Source organism: Calidris pugnax, unplaced genomic scaffold, assembly GCF_001431845.1.
Source record: "Calidris pugnax isolate Ruff unplaced genomic scaffold, ASM143184v1 scaffold54, whole genome shotgun sequence".
In the NCBI taxonomy this organism is placed as follows: domain Eukaryota; kingdom Metazoa; phylum Chordata; class Aves; order Charadriiformes; family Scolopacidae; genus Calidris; species Calidris pugnax.
This window is the reverse complement of record NW_015090864.1, coordinates 8,674,623-8,693,327: the sequence shown is the minus strand read 5'-3', so window position 1 is coordinate 8,693,327 and position 18,705 is coordinate 8,674,623. Positions and strand designations below refer to the sequence as shown.

General features: G+C 37.4%; 1 protein-coding gene across 3 annotated transcripts in view; it reads right to left on the bottom strand.

Annotated features, from left to right (window-relative positions):
- The window catches only part of DNAJB6 (DnaJ heat shock protein family (Hsp40) member B6), an 81,585-nt gene that overhangs the window by 52,815 nt on the left and 10,065 nt on the right, over nt 1–18,705 (bottom strand). For all 3 annotated transcript variants that reach the window (XM_014944954.1, XM_014944956.1, XM_014944955.1), the window contains exons 3-8: nt 17,193–17,302; nt 14,379–14,438; nt 13,921–14,031; nt 3,520–3,648; nt 2,460–2,601; nt 232–302 (exon numbers count right to left, since the gene is read on the bottom strand). In XM_014944954.1, the coding sequence (XP_014800440.1) occupies nt 232–302; nt 2,460–2,601; nt 3,520–3,648; nt 13,921–14,031; nt 14,379–14,438; nt 17,193–17,302 (623 nt within the window). The remainder of the gene's footprint in view (nt 1–231; nt 303–2,459; nt 2,602–3,519; nt 3,649–13,920; nt 14,032–14,378; nt 14,439–17,192; nt 17,303–18,705) is intronic.

Sequence of the window (18,705 nt, the reverse complement as noted above, 5' to 3'; positions counted from 1 at the left end):
TCCAAGTGATGTGGTCCCAACAATTAACTCAAAAGTCTATGACAAATACGAGCTTCGGTGAGCTATTTATACTACTTAAGATTAAGTACGGATATACAGAAAGTTGAGTTCGTTTGAAATCTTCAAAAAATGTTCCTGTCAATCCTCAAATGGTGGCTGTTATAGCTTAAAATTTCTGTTAAATGCGTGCGTTGAATTACTTGTTATCCAAGCGTAGCAGCTGCTCCTTACCATTTATTGTTAGCGACCTTAACTGGCCATCTTCTTCGACTTCTACTCTCTCTTGTCCATTCTCAATAATTCTGTAGGACAAAACCACAGTCAGTCGTTTTAAAGCACTGGAACCAGTTTGAAAATACACACCAGGCCTAGGTTTCTAGACAACGAACCATAAAGGAGCACTGCCTGCTTGATGCAACTGTAGTTGTCAAGCTTTCATATTCAACAGCGCAGAAGCTGATACTGCTTTTTTATAGCAGGAAAATTACTTTCTGGAAGTTTGACTCCTCCAGTTCATAGACTTCACAGAGCTGTCCCTTCATCCATTGTCACCGTCGTACTGACATGAGCACTATTATCTAGAACTAAATGTCTTCTGACAGATCAACTGTGCAACCCCAATGTTGCATTTAGCACCTATCCCATTTGTTAAGTGCATAATATTCTAGATCTAATCATAGCTTTTCATGGCATAAGGCACACTTTTAATTTGATCAGAGCAATTAACATGGAGACCTACTGTACACCAAGTTTATGACTAGCATATACGTTGCAAAATCTAAGAACCCCTGAATGGAAGGAGAGATTCTTAAAGAGCTCTGTGGGTTTGGGGTTCTTTGTTTTTTTGGCGTTTTTTTTTTTTTGCTTGTTTTAGAAATGGGAAGATAAGGAATGTTTCAATTAATTTTAGAACAGTTAAAAATTATGCCTAAATTTTAATTATCTGGGAATTCTCCCCTCATTATTCAAATAAGGAAACCACATGGATTAATATATTTTTTTCTGGAGATCAGACTTAGTAAAGAGAATACACCCAAATTAAAACCAGACAGAATGGCTTATTGTCTGAAGCAAAATACTACTCAAAATACTACTCAAAATACTACCCCATTCATTGGGTATCCTGAGATATGACTCTTCTTTAGCCTTAGCTATCTTGTGGGCAGACATTCTACAAAGTAACAGGTCTTCTCAGAGATAGCCAATGTGCCTTCCTAGATGTGGTTAACCCTATTTCTTGCTTCTCTGCCTGCTTTCTAAATATGACAACAAAAGATATGACAGCTGTATAACTGACTTAACCTACTTTTTAATATTAAAACAAACATAGTGCCTTATCTTCTTCTGCATAAATAATTTCTTTGATCTCCCTCACCTGGTACAACTCCCTCAAAAGTGGGCAGTTTTCAGATTTTTCTGGAACACACTTAGAAAAATACCATGGCCACGCCAGCATGTGATGACTAAGCCTGCATTTAAGTGATGAGGATCTCTCCAGTGCAACAGGACGCAGAAGAACCTTGTACTTTGAAGTGTGGGACACAAGTTACCAAACAAAAAAAATTGGTTCTCCCTTGCTCTTCTGTAAATTGTTATTAAGTACTGACATTACATTTTATTACTTTTCAGTAACTTATTGGCCATGATGTTCCATATAGGTTACTCTGTAGCTAACCAATATTTGGGCTTCCCAAGTGCAATAATTTCCTCATCAGAAGCATGAAACAGTGGGAAGGTACACTGTGTATAGTATTTGAAAATTCTCTTCCCAACAAACAGGAAAAGTTTTCTCCAAAGCAGGTTTCACATGCTTATTTTACTTAGCAGAATAAAGAAAATTACTTTTTGCACAAACACTTAACTACTCTCAAACAGTGCCTAAGAAAGCAAACTAGAGTGGATGTTAGGGAAAATTGTTCCATAACATTAAAAGCTTCATGATCAACAGAAACCAAGTGCACTTTTCTCCTCCAGAAGCTCACGCTGACTTGGCAAACAGTGGTCAAGGACCATAATAAAAGATGTACTTCAGAACACAGGAGGTTCTGAAGGCCTGGAAGAGCTTCATTATCAGCTCCCTTTCAAACAGCAAACAAGTTACAACCTTCATGTTACATCAGAGCAGTTGCAAAAGCATGTCTCACACATCTGAACCCTCTTTGACTATCAAGAGTTTGGACAAAAACACTTGTCTTCCACATTTTCACATGCTACAGCTTTATGTAAACTCAGCAATGCCAAGAAGAATCAGAGAACCCAGTAAAACTTTTCACATTTTTTAAAGTGTTCGGAGAAATCCAAGTAAAGTGATTACCACAACATCACAAGTAAAAATACATATACATACATGTCTCGCTATATTTATGTGTATACATACTGTATATTTATATGCATGTATTTACAGCTATATATGCCTCTATATAGTTTCATATCAGAATACATATATTTATATCACTTACCTCTTTGTAGTAATTTTTCTGCCGTTAACTATTTTAGTTGAGGTTGATACTGACTTGAAGTTACCCATCCCACTGCCACCAAATGATGTAGAGGAGAATGAAGTAAGGCCTCCATGTCCCAGGGAACCAAATGAAGTAAAACCTATTGGGAAAGAAAGTATTTGACTAAAAATGTATTTTCGCGTGACTGTAGGATCCAAATTAATCATCTCTCAGACTACATCCTAGCTTCAGGATGCCCTTAGCTGGCTGCAGCGATACAGCATCAGTGACTTGATGGCATTAAACACCAGTGTGAGAATAAGAAAATGGCTCCAGCACCACCAACCTCTCCTATAGGGACCCATAGTTCAAACTCCAAACGCAGAGCATTGGCCAAAAAACATCTGTCATGTCCTCCCCTGAAGAAAAGGTGCTCGAGCCTATTTGCTGAACTCAATCATCGTATCATTCTTTCCACGCAAAGTAAAGCTAGTAACTTTAATGAGTCTGATGTTTGGCTTTAATGTAGATGTTGGGATGCCCTGAGGTAGCAGACAGAACAAGTTTCATATCACTAATATCCAATTCATACCCGGAATCTTAGCACCCAAAAGGATGCTGACTCCCAGCAGTACTCAGCAACCTCTGAGATACAGACATCAGCATCCAAACCGACTACCCTAGAACCAATACTAAGTAGCATCATGAGCTTTAGGCACACATTTTCCCAGGATATTTTCAGGACCTTAAATAAAAGCCATCACACCCCCAGCACCTAAAAGCAAACAGAACAAGAACAATTCTAAAGCTGTAATGAAACGGTAGCACCAAAATTAAGAACATACAAAGCTTTACCCCTTAGAGGTCTGTTTACTTTTAATGAACTTTCACATAGACCAAATATTGTAACTATAGCTTTATTTACATTTAGATTTTACAGTGAGCAGCTTAATTTAAAAAAGCAGCCTCAGAATTTCCTGAATTAAGTAGGCAACTTTATAATAAGCTGATAAATACTTTTTATTAAGATCTTTGGTGAACCAAAACTGCATTCCTTGTTAAATGTTGTGATAGTTACCTGTGTCAAACGAAGAAAAACCACTTCCAAAAGCAGGGAATCCACTAAAGGCAGAGAAAAATCCACCACCTCTGCTTCTGCTTCCCCTTGGACCCCGCCTGCCCCCGAAGAAGTCATCAAACGGGTCTTCTACAAAACAGAAGACAACATTTAAGAGGCCAATATTACTGAGTGATTCTGTATTTAATCATTACAGATTCTTCATTAGAAAAAGAAATTTCCTGTTACAGATAAGAGTCTTCCTTTTAAATACTTAATGCTACTGAACTGAACTCTCCACCAAAAAGGCAATTCCTGTGGTCTGTCTAGACTAAATTCTGTCTTACTTTTAGACCTAAAAATAGTTATAGAAGTAGTTGATTTCATTATTTTAGCTGTTTAGTATTAAAACCTGTTAAACCTAATGTAAACACTCTTACATTTTTCAATATAATGGAAGTGGCAAGAGCTACAGAAATAGTATTACTTTCACCACATGCTCATAAAGCATAATATACTGGAGGTATGCTAAAACATGAGATCAGTATTTATTTGAAGCTATGTTCAGTCAGTTAGCATATGACAGATTTAACACTCTCCAGATGCATAATCATGATCTCTACACACCAAGTCACCATAAGGCAAATCCTTCAGCTGTTCTACAGAAGGCCCTGTTGTCAGACTAAGGTTTTCCAAGGTATAGAATAAAGAGTAGCACTACAGAAAAATTAAACTCTTAGAATTTTGAGTTTAACAAATCTTATAATATTACACACAGGTACCTGAACTTTCTAGCATGTTTCTATTCAAGATTTATTGTGGATCACCATGATGACAGCTCTGAAAGTAGCTTCCAGATAGGTTATATCAATTATTGACATATAAAAACAGCAGCCAGGGATTGATGACTCATAATCTTAAAGTGTTCAAAGTGTTTATTTTAGCACTTGCCACGTTAGGTACTTCATTCTGATGCACATTTAGGCAGCACACAAGGGTTTACACATGGTGTCCCAAAGGGGCATTCAGTACTTAACATGCAGGAGGAGGAAGGAGAAATAGAGAAAGGGGGTCATGGATAAAATGCTATTTCAAATTCAAGTATAACTGTTATGTCATTCAGAAGAGCTGCTGTTCCATCCTCACCAGGAAGACAAGAGTCTCTTTCCAAAAAAAAAAAAAAAAAAGTTATTTTCATTAACATGAATGAAACCCAACCTAGTGCTATTGGGTTGACATCATTAAAAGACAGTAAAAAAGGTGTACACATAAGATATACTGGAAAAAGATGTATTAGGACCCGAATTAAAAGACCAAAACAGTTCTGAATGTATGAAAATATTACTGCAGTCTTTTGTCTAAGCTCACTACTTTGCAGTTTAACATTATTGGTCATTAAATCATTAAAAGAGCCTTTCATAAAAAAAAAAAAAAAAAAAAAGGGGGGGGGAGGGAAGACACCTACAGAAGCTATCCTTATGTACTTTAGCACATTTTCCATTTTCCTAAAAAATAGTTATTACTAGAATTATCTGAAAACTGCTTTTTACTAGTGCTGTTGAAACAAAGACCAACATATAAAAGTGCAACCATATAACAATAAACATAATACTTGCATTAAAATCAGAAAGGTTTAGGAACTTCAACTACACTTTCCATCAGTCACAACCCTCCCAGGAAAAGTATGGTACAGTATCGACAATTTTACCAAGTTTTACAAGCGGGGACTCATCACTAAAAGATAACAGTTTGAAACACTGCTCAGAATAAGCTCTTACTGAAAAATGCAGAAAATGGTGATAGCAGCAACAGAATTATGAAAGCAAGGAAAGAACCTTAAAACTGCATGACTGTTCAGAACTACAAATTGAGAAAATGAAGGTCAGAAATGTAGTATTTATTCCACCTCTAGTACCCCCACAAAAATCCAAGCTGACTTATGGTAAATAACCCAGTTAATGCAGGAGTGACAATACTAAAGCAATCAGTAAGATAACAGAAATGTATTAGTTACGATTTGGTTTATGAGCTATTACTTAACAGAAGTGAAACATCACAATGTGTTAATGTGGAACAAAGGCAGCTGAGGTCCAGATATATACTCTCATCAAAGGCATAAAATGCCAAAACCAACAAAATAATAACCCTGTCTTTCCTCTAGCTTCCACCGTTATTGAATAAAACAAGATAGGACCTAACTTTTATCTTACATACACTAGACAAGCGATAAGGTTTTCCTCTACCTTAGGTGGTCTTTTTGTTTTGTGCTTTCTTTTTCTTTAATGTAGAACATGTTTTCTTCAATATAAAGATGGCCTGTTATTACCTTTAAAATAATAGAAATTAAACAAATGCTTGGCCATGGAAACATGGGAACCTACCGCCAAAATTACTGTTTCTAAAACAAGCACTCTATTTAAAGAAAGGCCATTTTTTTAAGCCCAGCGTATCAGCTAGCAAGTAAAACCGCTGCAGTTAATTGTTTTGTAGTCCAATTTATTCTCGCTAGGGTGACTCACAAGTTAGTTATGAAGGTCATTCACTCACGTGTACAAACGATCTATATTATATTACTCCCACTGTTAAGCTTCCTATTTATAGTCTAATTTTTCTTGTTACCTGGAGTTCAAATAAAAACAAAACAACCTAGTATGTAAGCTTTGAGTTTTTAATCCTCCACGGTATATCAGCTGGTTCTGGGAGTGAATCTGTCCTCGTCCGCACAAGAGCAGCAGGAACACAAAGGCTTTTAAGTGAGGATCACAGAGTGTCCCAAAGATCCCTACTATCAACCCAGCTTCTAAATGGATTATTGCCTACTCCTGCCCACAAAATCCTAACGGAGACTTGAACCTGCCTTATTAGCCTTTGGCAACCCTGCACACCAAAGAAAGAGGTCAGCGCTCCACGTTGACAAGTGTTCTAGCCTGAGGTGGTTCCTGTTAGCAGCCCTGCTAATAATTCCCCAGTGCCCTTCCAGTAACTCTCTCCAGTAACTAAGATACTCAAACCAGCGGAATGCTCAGCCAGATGGATTATGCAGAGATAGGAAAATGGGTACAGCTTTCCTGAGGGAATTTTTCTTACTATCCTGACAGCCATCCAGGTATAGTGCGCAGGAAAAAAAATAATGCCAAAACCATTGAGGAGAGAAGGCAACAGGAGGCTTCTGCATTACCATTTGTTGTATCCACCACCCAACACATTAATACAGCAACCTCACAACTACTCAGACACTGTTTATGCTTCTAGTCCCTAAATCAGGGTGATTAATAGTACCACTCAGCAAAATAGTAACATTTCAGCCTGGTAGGTCTATTTTTGTAATTTAGCAGAACCTCTCCATGCAGGATAAGCTTTTCACATAGATGGCTTTTTCTGAACAGTTCAAATGCAGTGAGCATCACTATGTCAGTGTGTGGGGTTTTTTTAATGGTTCCTCTTACAATAGTCCTTTTAGTGCAATTTACAATCCATGTAATTTTCTTATTGAATGTTAGAAGCTTATCAGATCAACAAAACTAAGCAGTAAAATAAAAAACACCCTACAAGTGAAAGCCTTTCTAAAATGAGAAAAATACTATATAAATACCATACAACTTTAAATTTTCAGAAAACCAAAATACTAGACCAGTGATACCTCAGCATATCAGTATTTATCTCCTGTTTGGAGATAAATCCACAATTTGTTCTAATCCGGGTATTATCAGAAGCTTATGGGAAGACCAGATTCAGTTTCAACAGAAACGTTGGAGCACACTTCTGACATTAAACTTATGGTGCTGTCAGAACAGCAAAGATGAAGAGAGACCAAAAGGTGAGAAGTTTCATGACTCACCTCTAGCCTATTCATAACAGGAGCTGACGTGAAACTTTTGGGGGAAAAAGCAAATGCTTAAACAAAGAACTCACAGTGACCTGTTACCAAAAAGAGACACTTCAGGACTCTTGCTGTTACTAGATAGGAAGCCTACAGTTACAGAAGCCAAGAAGCTAAGGTGAAGGTAGGAACACAAAACCCCCAGCAACACAAAAGACTGTATACTAACAAACCCACCTGGAAAAATATTATATTAGAGGTTAATGTTTCCAAAATAATTTATTTGGAAAAATCGTTGCTAATTCAAATGCAGCAACTGCCTCATTGCTCTGGGTGAACCAGCTCACAGCAAACCATGGAATACTACCTTGCTTTTTGGTAGTCACAAAGAAAGACTTTTACTTCTAAAGTCAGATAACTATTCTGCACATCTCTTTGCAGTTCAAAATGGGAAAGGCCATGATCCCTGCCCCCCTTGGGAGTCCTCAACTGCAACACAGAAACAGGATTGCCTCACTTTCAGCAATATAATCCAGTTGCAGAATACTACTTGAAAGATGGGATCACTCTTCTTTCCTGCCTTGTGATCATGGAACTGAATGGCAAGTTGCATTAATTCACTGATCCAAAGAAAACACTGAGTGTTTGTATTGTAAGCTTTCTGCTGCATCCATGAGCTAATCTGACTCAATGCAGCCCTGAGTAATGTGCTCCAGGCAATCCTGCTTTAGCAGGGGAGTTGGACTAGATGATGTCTAGAGGTCCCTTCCAACTCTGACAATTCCATGATCTGAAAGAAAACGATCAGGGAAGCACCATACAATAGGGCAAGGAGAAAAGAGACCCAGAAATCAGAATATCTACACTTGACGCAGTCCACAATTCAATTAAATTTCATGAAATTCATTAAAACAATCTAAGCCGTTAGCTGAAATCATCACAATACACACTATAAACTAAAAGTGCTACATTTCCTATGGCTGTCACTTCTACCATGACACTGGTACCCTGGCAGCTGCTTGGGGAACCAGATCAGGAACTGTTCTACTGTCTCACCACCCTCAGCATAAAAAAATTTTTTCTTCTTCTCCTTAATCTTCCCTCTTTTAGTTTAAAACCATTACTCCCGTCCTATTGCAACAGACCCTGCTAAAAAGTTTGTCCTCATCTTTGTCATGAGCCCTCTTTAAGTACTGAAAGGCCACAATAAGGTCTCCCCAGAGCCCTCTCTTCCCCAAACTGAACCACCCCAACTCTCTCAGCCTGTCATCACAGGAGAGGTGTTACTGTCTCACCACCCTCAGCATAAAAAAATTTTTTCTTCTTCTCCTTAATCTTCCCTCTTTTAGTTTAAAACCATTACTCCTGTCCTATTGCAACAGACCCTGCTAAAAAGTTTGTCCTCATCTTTGTCATGAGCCCTCTTTAAGTACTGAAAGGCCACAATAAGGTCTCCCCAGAGCCCTCTCTTCCCCAAACTGAACCACCCCAACTCTCTCAGCCTGTCATCACAGGAGAGGTGTTACATCCCTCTGATCATTTTTGTGGCCCTCCTCTGGACCCGCTCCAACAGGTCTGTGTCCTTCCTGTGCTGAGCACTCCAGAGCTGGACACAGTACTCCAGGTAGGGTCTCACCACCGTGGAGCAGAGGGGCAGGATCACCTCCCTTGACCTGCTGGCCATGCTTCTTTTGATGCAGCCCAAGAAATGTTGACTTTTTCTGCAGGGCTGCTCTCAACCCCTTCATCCCCCAGCCTGTATTGATACCAGGGGTTGCCCCAAGCCAGATGCAGGACCTTGTACTTGGCTTTACCAAACTTCCTATTTATTAAACTGATGCCCAAATATGCAGGTACACCTTAAAAATGGAGGAATCTTCCACTATCACTGTATAAACCACTCTCCTTGTCTCCCCTTGTCCTATATTCAGCATTTGTCCTCTAACCAATTTAAGCAAAAAAAAAAAAAAAAAAAAAAACCCCCAATTTTCTTGAGGACTACCAACCTGATCTGGCTTGGGATGCCCAAGACAAACTTCCTCTTTAACCTCCACTAAAATGCAAAAAATTAAAGGAAAAAAAAATAGAAAAAAGAGAAAAAACCAAAAAAGTAACCAATTTAAGAAAAAAAAAAAAAAAAAGAAAAAAACCCCCAATTTTCTTGAGGACTACCAACCTGATCTGGCTTGGGATGCCCAAGACAAACTTCCTCTTTAACCAGTGAGCTATCAAAACAGTTTCTCAATGCATCTAATGGGATATTAGTCAAATATTAAAGTGTTAAGACGGACATGAGAATTTAGAGCAAGGCCTCCTCTCTTTCAGCAGCAGAAACTATATATTAGTTTAGCTACCCATAGAGCCAAAGCCTTAGTTCCATCTATTCCTGTTTGATACTGTCTGGGTACTGAGACAATTCCTGTGTTTCAAAGACTTTCTTTGAACCTATCAAAGTTATTTCTGAAAAAAACACGGTAGTGAGATTGGGACTATTCAGTGGATAATTATGATCTAAGACTGGTGCTCACAAAATACAATTGTGCACACTCATACCAAAGTAATGAATGCACATGCAAATCTCTGATCACTTCATAAATCCCAAAAGCTGCAAATTAATGTCAACAAAAAGATTAATTAGAAAGAGGACAATGTTGTGCAAGACAGCTTTAATTGAAAGCCTCTTCCATTTCCAGTTTTAAGAAACTATTTGACTAACAAATATATTTTTAATTATGATGTTTAGGTGTTCTAATGAACAGAAATAGCATTACATGTGCATTTAAACCACGATCTGACTTTTATGCAAACATTTTAACTCCAGCAAGACAACTTCCTGCCCTTGAGACGAAAAGGTTGATGAAGATATTCCATTTCTAAACAACATTTTAAAACACAGATCACGTAAAATACAGTTTGCAATGATTACTGCACATTGATTTTCCTGTCAGGTGGAGACTCTTTAGCCTGGATGCCTAAAGTTAGTCACCATACTTCTCAAGAACTTTCATGCCTCATTTTATGTAATCAATATTACAGTGGTCAATCTGCTGTAATTCTGTTGTTCGATGGAACCAAACTGCACACCATATAACTAGCTAGTTGACATTCTCTGTGACAAATACTTGTATGCAGCTTGTCATATAAAAGATTTCAAGTTTAATTTTACCTTTGTTTCCCGTTTCCAACAGTACAGATTTTTAAATACCACATTAACCACATAACCAGAATTCTCAATGGAAACCTCCATAGAACGTATACGTCTTTGTGTGCATCATCTGGTATTAAATTTAGATTAAAATACATCCAGAATTCTACTTCACAAACGAAGAAAAATATCTAAGACATTTATTAAATACCATCTCAGAAGGTACATTGAGAGTACTGAAGTGTTCAGGAACTATGGTCCAACTGTCAAGATTATAATCTATGTGGACAGAGATTAACAAAGACTATAGAGGGCATCCACCTGGAGCAACTGATCACATCATATTATTAATGCATTCTACCACGGGAAAAAAACATGGTTCTTTGTGTAATTCCTTTGACTAGGCATACAGGCATCTAAATTGTTTGAAATGCACTGAAACATCCTATCTAGCTTCTACCTGCTACTGTTGGTGGATACTGGTCTGCTGTAGGTCCTGGGTTGTATGTTCCAGCCCACAGAGAAATTATTCAGGCATCTCAGATACAAACCTGGTGACGTTTGAGGTGTTTCAGCATCACGTGAAGCTCGAAGTATATGAAAGACATAACTACTTAAGGAATTGTTTGAACTACTAAATTGCCTGCTAGGTAATGTTATATTCTTGTGATATCCACTCCAACTTTCAGCTAATCCCTCACTGATAATCCTTTCCAACAAATAACCCGTTCTTGAAGCAAGAGTCTGAAAAGCCTCTAAACCAAAACTGGAGTCAATTCTTTAATAGGCTAGAATCAGTGTCAAGCATTTTTGCCTATACCAGAACACATCAGTTTCTGGCCCTCACAGTGCCTGGAGCAGCAGTCTTCAATGAATACACCTCCATTACCAGTGGTAACGTTGGGACCCTTCCCTCACTATGAACTGTTAAAATACAGCAGAAGAATGTCCTTGAAAATTTTACAAATAAAATACAAACAGAACGCTACACGGTGTCACAGAAAGCAAGCCCACATGTCTCAAAAATTAATAGAGTTAATCTTCTATCATATTATCAGATCAAGGTTTCAAAAGTTCTAGCCTTGATGCACCTTTCTTTCTACAAAAAATTTGTCTGCATATCAGTGAAGAGAAATTGTGACTGGCTGAGCTAATTCCGGTGCAATACACAGCACGTAACATTAGCTTTGCTCCATTTGGGAGCATTCAAAGCTGTCTTCAACAATATTATAAATTTTCATTTGAAAAGTCTGAAGGGACTCATCAGTTAAAAATCATTGTTGAAGTCTTCATGCATTCTCCTCTTTTCTACAGATGAATAAAGATGTCTCTGTTTATAAAGAAAACTTTCTGTAACTGCAATAGCAATGCAGCACAGCTCAGTGGAGTCTCACAGACTCAATTCATAGCACAATTTTAGATATTCTTCACATCCATAAATTTACAAGGATTATTCATCAGAATGCTGCTCTTTACAAACATTCAATGGCACTCAGGATATAGAGAGTCCCACCTGCATTCTGTGGGCTTCACTACACACTACTTCAAACTGTATAAAAGGTACAAACATTTCAAAGTATTAATTCATGTTTGATTCCACCAGTGTACATTTTTAGAAAGCATGACCTCAGTCCTTATTCAGTTCCTTACAAAACCAATTATAACCTGAGTAGCTCCTTAAAAAGTCACTAGTTCCACAGAAAATTCATCAAGTTGAAAAGACCTCATTTTTTAGAAGATAAATTCCCTTATTCTTCAGGACAGAAGCTGTTCCACAAGTGTATCAACAAAGCAGACTCTACAAGGGCTGTAGTTCACTAATGCAAATATTCATGTTATACATACAGTTCTACCACTCACTTTTGGCATTAAATGCACTACATCCAATTGAAAGCACATTTGTATGTCATACCACCTTAAATTTTCATGTAAATACCGCAGAGATTGTTGCAAACACTTCTATAGGAAGCTGTGGAAAAACTCTTTTGAGTTACACCTTTCTGTATTAGAGAATGTCTTAAGCAGCTTAATTAAAACAAAAAAACAAAAAAAAGTGCTCACTTTGAAGCCTTCTGACTAGAAAAGTCAGAAGAGCTTTTACTCAGGATCCACCTCAACTAAACTGAAATCCTTGTCTACAATTCCTTAAGATCCTGCTGCTGCTCACAGAACACTGAAGAAGTTGCATCTTCCTAGTTCAGTCTGTTTCACCCATCAGTATTTTGCTAGATGCTTCCTCTGATCTACCCTTTACTACTTCTGCTCATTTCTCACTGGATCTAATTGCCCAAGTTCTGTTGTTTATCCTCAACCAGATTCTTCCTCTAGTTACTCATCTAATTCTTCAACTAACCTTCTACTGAATTCAACCTCTAGCCCTTTAACCCCCTTCTAATCCTTCATTAGTCATCAAACAACTGATGATCCCTGAATAGCAAACTAAAGAAAGATATAATTAACATCTGAGCTGAATTAGGCCCTTAATGCTGTCAGCAAAGATAAAAAACTATCTTTAAAAATGTTAAAACATCTATATACATTATTATAGATATTAACCAATGTCAAGGCACTGATAAGGAAGAGAGCTGCTTCTTCCATTTTTCAATATGGGACTTTTTACTTTCTCTAAGTAAGCACTGAACACGGGACCTATAATGCTGCTTTATAGGTCAGCATTTTATACAGTAGAACACACACAGAGAGGCTGAGTAAGAACTCCAGCACCTTTGAAAAGACCTTCAAACACTAGAGCAAGCAGCATCACAAGCCAAAGGACCATCAACACTATGATAAAAAGATTGCTTTGACAAACATCACTTATTGCTTCCCTTAACTAAATGAAGCATCTGAGCTTCAAGAACTACTGAGGTTATCTAAGCCTTCAGGGGCTTTATCCCCCAAGCAAACACATGACATGAATTTGGGAAAATGTCTAGGTTATATATGCAGCTGTTTTTATTTTGATATATTAGGAATGAGGAGAATCATTCTTGCTACGATACAAGTTCACACCAAGAGCCATGTTGTAACAGCTACAGTTAACCTGTCCCATTCAGAAGCTCTCAAAGCTACATTAAATATTTACAGATTAAAAGAGAGCAAATTCAACAGACTAAGTTTGCCCAGTCAAATTCTGTAGAGGGAATTCCAGCATATACTTTTTCTGTTGCATGTTAGTTCCTTCCAACCTACAGAGACACAGCAGCCCTGATTTTATGATTTTTTTTAAACCATGCCTTCCAATAAAACACGAACTGGCAAGCCAAACCTGTTCTGTACTATTAAATCAACCAAGATGTGTTAGGACACAAACATTTCAAAAATAATACAAAACCACCAATCGTCTACTTCCAATTTTCACAGCTATTTCTAATAAAACTGCATTAGCTATGTTTATTTTCTAAGAGTAAAGTTTTAGTCACACTTCAGATACACATAACATTAACACATTACTTACCAAAGAAGTCAAATGAAAAGGGGTCCCTTCCACCAAAAAACTCCCTAAAGACATCTTCTGGGTTACGGAATGTAAATCCAAATTCAAATGGATTATCGTGATGATTTCCACCTACAAAGAAAAGTTAAATTTCAATTACCCTCACACATTCTTACTAACAAAAAAGTTCAGGCCTATATGATATCTGAATCATTTAAAAATAAGCACATTTATAAAACGTCTCTTTTCAGGTATCACTCAAGTGAAGTATACCCAATACTTTTTGTAATTAATTCTCTTTTCTCTGTTTCCACGTAACAGTAATATCTTTTACAACAACTAGAAAAATTATAAAAACAATTGTAATTTCAATTTTCACAAGATCCCACTTTAGGCATTTCCAGATTCCTGTGTTAAAAAGAAAGATGCATAAAATGGAGAGAATAGAGAAAGCAAAGAACTGCTAGTTGTCAACATACCTCCGCCTCCATTTATTAAGCCTTCTTTTCCATATCTGTCATAGATGTCACGTTTTTTAGCTACAAGGAGAAGTTGTAAATCATGTCAGTAAATAGGCACATTGAATTTGGAGAAAACTAAAAAGATTTAGCTGGTAGCCTCAGCTATACATCTTTTCAAAGCTAGTTTACATAAAGTTCTGGCATGTAACTGGTGAACATTTTTGTTCAGGATTGCCAAAGCAGTTTAGATTCAGAAAAAACAGGTACTAAACTTTAGACTTATTACCACTTAGTTGTAGAAGCTCAGAGCCTGCTGCATCAGAAAAAAATCTGGTATAAGGGCAACCTTCACAAGGAAGTTTGCCTTTAAAAAGAATACTGCAGTCCTCATCTTTACATAGGTATCACAGAAAGCTTTAGGTTGCAAAGGACCTCTGGAATTCAATCTTCTCCTCCAAACAACTCTAATCAAAAAGTTGGTCAAACCTTGCCTGGATAAAGCCCTGATTTCATCAACCTCCAAGAAAAAACACCCCACAGTCTCCCTGGGAAACCACCCCAATGCTCAAGCACTCTCATTGTAAGCATTTTCTTCGTTCTATCCAATTGGAATTTTCTGTGTTGCAAACCTTGACCATTGCCTCTTTCCCTTTTATTGCACAAGGCCAAAACCATTGTGACAGTTACAAGAAAGGAAGGACAGTGTCTGCATGAGTGACTGCAAAACCCCTCAAATTAATTATAATCCCTTCTAGTTTAATAGATGGGAATGAAGTTACGTTAAAAAATGTCATTGAAGGATTTGACTCAAACCGCTTGCTCTTTATTATTTTAGAAGACATGGAATGGCTCACTCTTAATTTCACTGCAGATCAGCCTTCCAGTATCCATGAGAAAGGAGAGAAAAACTAACTCTGGCTTACTACCCATGATCAGACTGCACTGTTGGTCCTGGAAGGGAATCTGAAGAGTCTAAAGGGGCAGGCAGACAGTTTATTTTGCATGCACTGCAGTGGAAACATCAGCCAAAAACCAGTCAGGGCATCTGATTTTCGACTCTTAACATGCTATTCTCACTGGATTTCTTTGGTGAAAGATGTTTTAGAAATTTAAATAGCATCACTGAAATAACATGCAGTTACCTCAAACAGCTGCTGAAAAGTAAAATACTTCTAACAGGGATTAAAATTTTATATACTGATCATCTACAAATAACAGAAACTTGCAATAGGTTCACTCACACATTCCCATATTACCCACACTGCCTTTCTGGAAAGCAATTTTTAAAGAAAGAAGGATATCCCACCCACCAGTGAAAGACGACTGCAGTTAAGCAGACAAATTGTCAGAAGCAGCAGGAAAGAGTGAGGAAGACCCGAGGGCTTACAAAGCCCAAAGTTCATCTTGAAAAATACACCGTTCTTGAAACCACAAGGGAAGCGCGTTCTGCGATCACCCAATTTCAACATTCTTTGCTTATATAACCCCTTACAAAACTATTCTTCTGACAAAACAACTCTCCTCATTCAAGCCTGTAATGGTGTCAGAAAATTTCATTAAGTCTGCAGAATAGCTGATTGCCTCTCAAACACAGGGCTCGGGATTCAGATACTTGTGCTGCACAAATGCCTGTTAAGACACCAGTAAGTTAAGATTTGGTCTAGATCCAAAACCAGAAAGCATTTTTAGAAGATCGTCTAAAATTCTAGCAGTGTACCAATTCAGAAGAACTTAAAGATCTGCATTACAACCAGACCAGTATCCTATTTTTATCTTGCTCCAAAAATTTGCTTAAGAAGGTTAAATTACTCTAGAAGTATACAATCAACTGCCTATAAATTAAGTTCTGTTTCTCCTATATCAATTAAGGATCAAAACCAACAAAAGAAAGAGGGTGTACAAGACTGCAGCTTGAAAAACCAGGCCAAGTTCTGAAAGGTAATCTAGATGCTGCTAGTGCTTTAAATATAGCTTTCCCATGCTCACTGGTCTCAGGTGAAATCAAGGACACTTCAGAAATAGCATACAGACAGCTGCAGTCAATTACAGGGAAAAATAATCAAAGTAGCTTAAATCACTTTGTTATGATTCAGACTGCTTTTGCCAGAACACTAACAAAAGTTAATGATACTTTTCAAGGAAAAAGATAGGGGTGGACCATAATCTGAATTCCTGCACCACATGGGTCAGGCTAGGCAACTGTTTGGGAACAATTCAAAATATAAACACTCGCCTCAGTATCACAGTTGACTGAATTTACGGAATTCACCCAAACGCAATCCAAATTTTCAGCAAGTATACATATATAGTATGCTTGGGCACATATATATACATATATATATATATATATATATATATATATAGTATGCTTGGGCTTTGTCAGGACTAGTTTAGTGTTACAAGACTAGAAGCAGCAGGCCCAGCAGTAGATACTTCAGAGTTTGGCTAGCCTGATTTTTGTTGGATAAACACAGTAATTCCCCTATAGTGATGGCAACATTGGCTTTACCTCCTAAGATAAAATGACTCTCAGTATTCACAGATCTCTTTAGAAATTTCTGAAGAGGGCCTGGCAAGCAGGATTTCAGTTTGTAGAAGGAAACTGGTTTGGTTACTCATCTAGAGAGATCCTAAATATTTTTGTTTCAAAATTTCTGCTTATTTTGTCTTATCTGCAAGCTTCTGTTTCTCTCCTTTCTTTTGAAAAATAAGTAGTTAAGTTGGATGGTAAACCAAAGTTACAATATCCCTTTATAACATCATACATCAACATTTTCAGTCTAATACCCAGACTAGAGACCTGCAGTTCAAGAGCCCTTTTAAAATACCTACCATCTGACAAAACTTCATAGGCCTCAGCTACTTGTTTAAATTGCCGTTCTGCCTCTTCTTTATTGTCTGGATTTTTATCAGGGTGCCATTTTAATGCCAACTTACGGTACCTAAATGGAAGGAAAACAAAGGACATTTTACTCTGAAATGAAGGAATATGCTATACAGATAAATACTAAATGTTTCAAACAGGTTGTCAGTGATAAAGTATTTAGAAATTCCCCAGTGCTTTTTATCTCACATCCAGACTAGTACCACCAGATTCTGCAGGTACACAAAGAACCATCTATTCTGATTTGCTTTAAAAAAAAAAGAAAGACAAAAAAGAAAGAAAAAAGTAGGTGTAGGGTTCTTCAGTTATTTTAAGATTATTCCTCCTATGTGTTTCTGATGACCAACATCTGGCAGCTCTAAGTAAAACATTCCATAACATTCCTGCTACGGGCTTCTCCTTAGAGCTCCATACTTACTCAATACGACAACCATGGGAAGCATCAAGAGTACTCTTCTGGTACAAACAAAAGCCAGAAAGCTCCAAAAGTATCCCAGTATTAAACTGTAGCAGCATCCTAACATCAGTACTTTCTGTGACTGCTACTGATGCACACAACTCCTATCCTCAAATGAAGTATTTTGGGCAAAGTGTTCGTAACTACTTAGAGGGGCCAAGCTAAGACTGCACTTAGGTTGATTTGGAGTCTTTTACATAAAGTCATACAAGATCACAGTTCAAATGTTAAAGTTGACAAAGTAGCATGTGCAAGTGCAAAAGACCAAAGGAGGAAAAAAAACATAAATCAAACTTCCACACACTAGTGCAATTTGACTAATTCAGCTCAGGCAGCTAGAAGGTGGCAAGAGAGAAATGCACCGTTTCCAGGTCACTTGAAACTGCAATCTACTGTCAGACAATTTTGGTATACTAGAAATGTGTACTATAGAAATGTTTCACCCCAATTGTTTGTGGAAAAGTAAATGCTATCTTTTGAAACTGTTACAAACACCCATCTTAAAACAGTACAAAAACAGTAAATCTAAACAAAGAACTTTATTTAATTCCTTTGAACACTTTACATTAGAAATGTTTTGTCTTTTTTAATAGTAACGGATGTTCAGTCCGTCAAAATCTAAGCACAGAAACCAGACCTTACATTAAGAAAGAGCTACTATCCAAAAAAAGCAGCATGCCAAATACTTGTTAATAACTTTGAAAAAGCACCTCTGTAAATGGAGGGCAAAACTAGTTACTGCAATTCAGCCACAGAAGAAGGGGCTGTCACTGCCTGGCCCATATCAAGTTTGGAGGCAACTTGTACAGAAATATATTTAACAGTGATTAAAAAACAGTGACTGACGGCACTTTCAATTCAGCAATACTCAGGATTCTTTTCCCAATTCCATAAAAATGAGCAAATGTTTTTAATTCAGAACACTGAATAGAACACTCTGTTAGCAAAGGTCTTACCTCAGATGGCTACTACTCATCCTAATATTGACAAAGTGAGAATCCAGA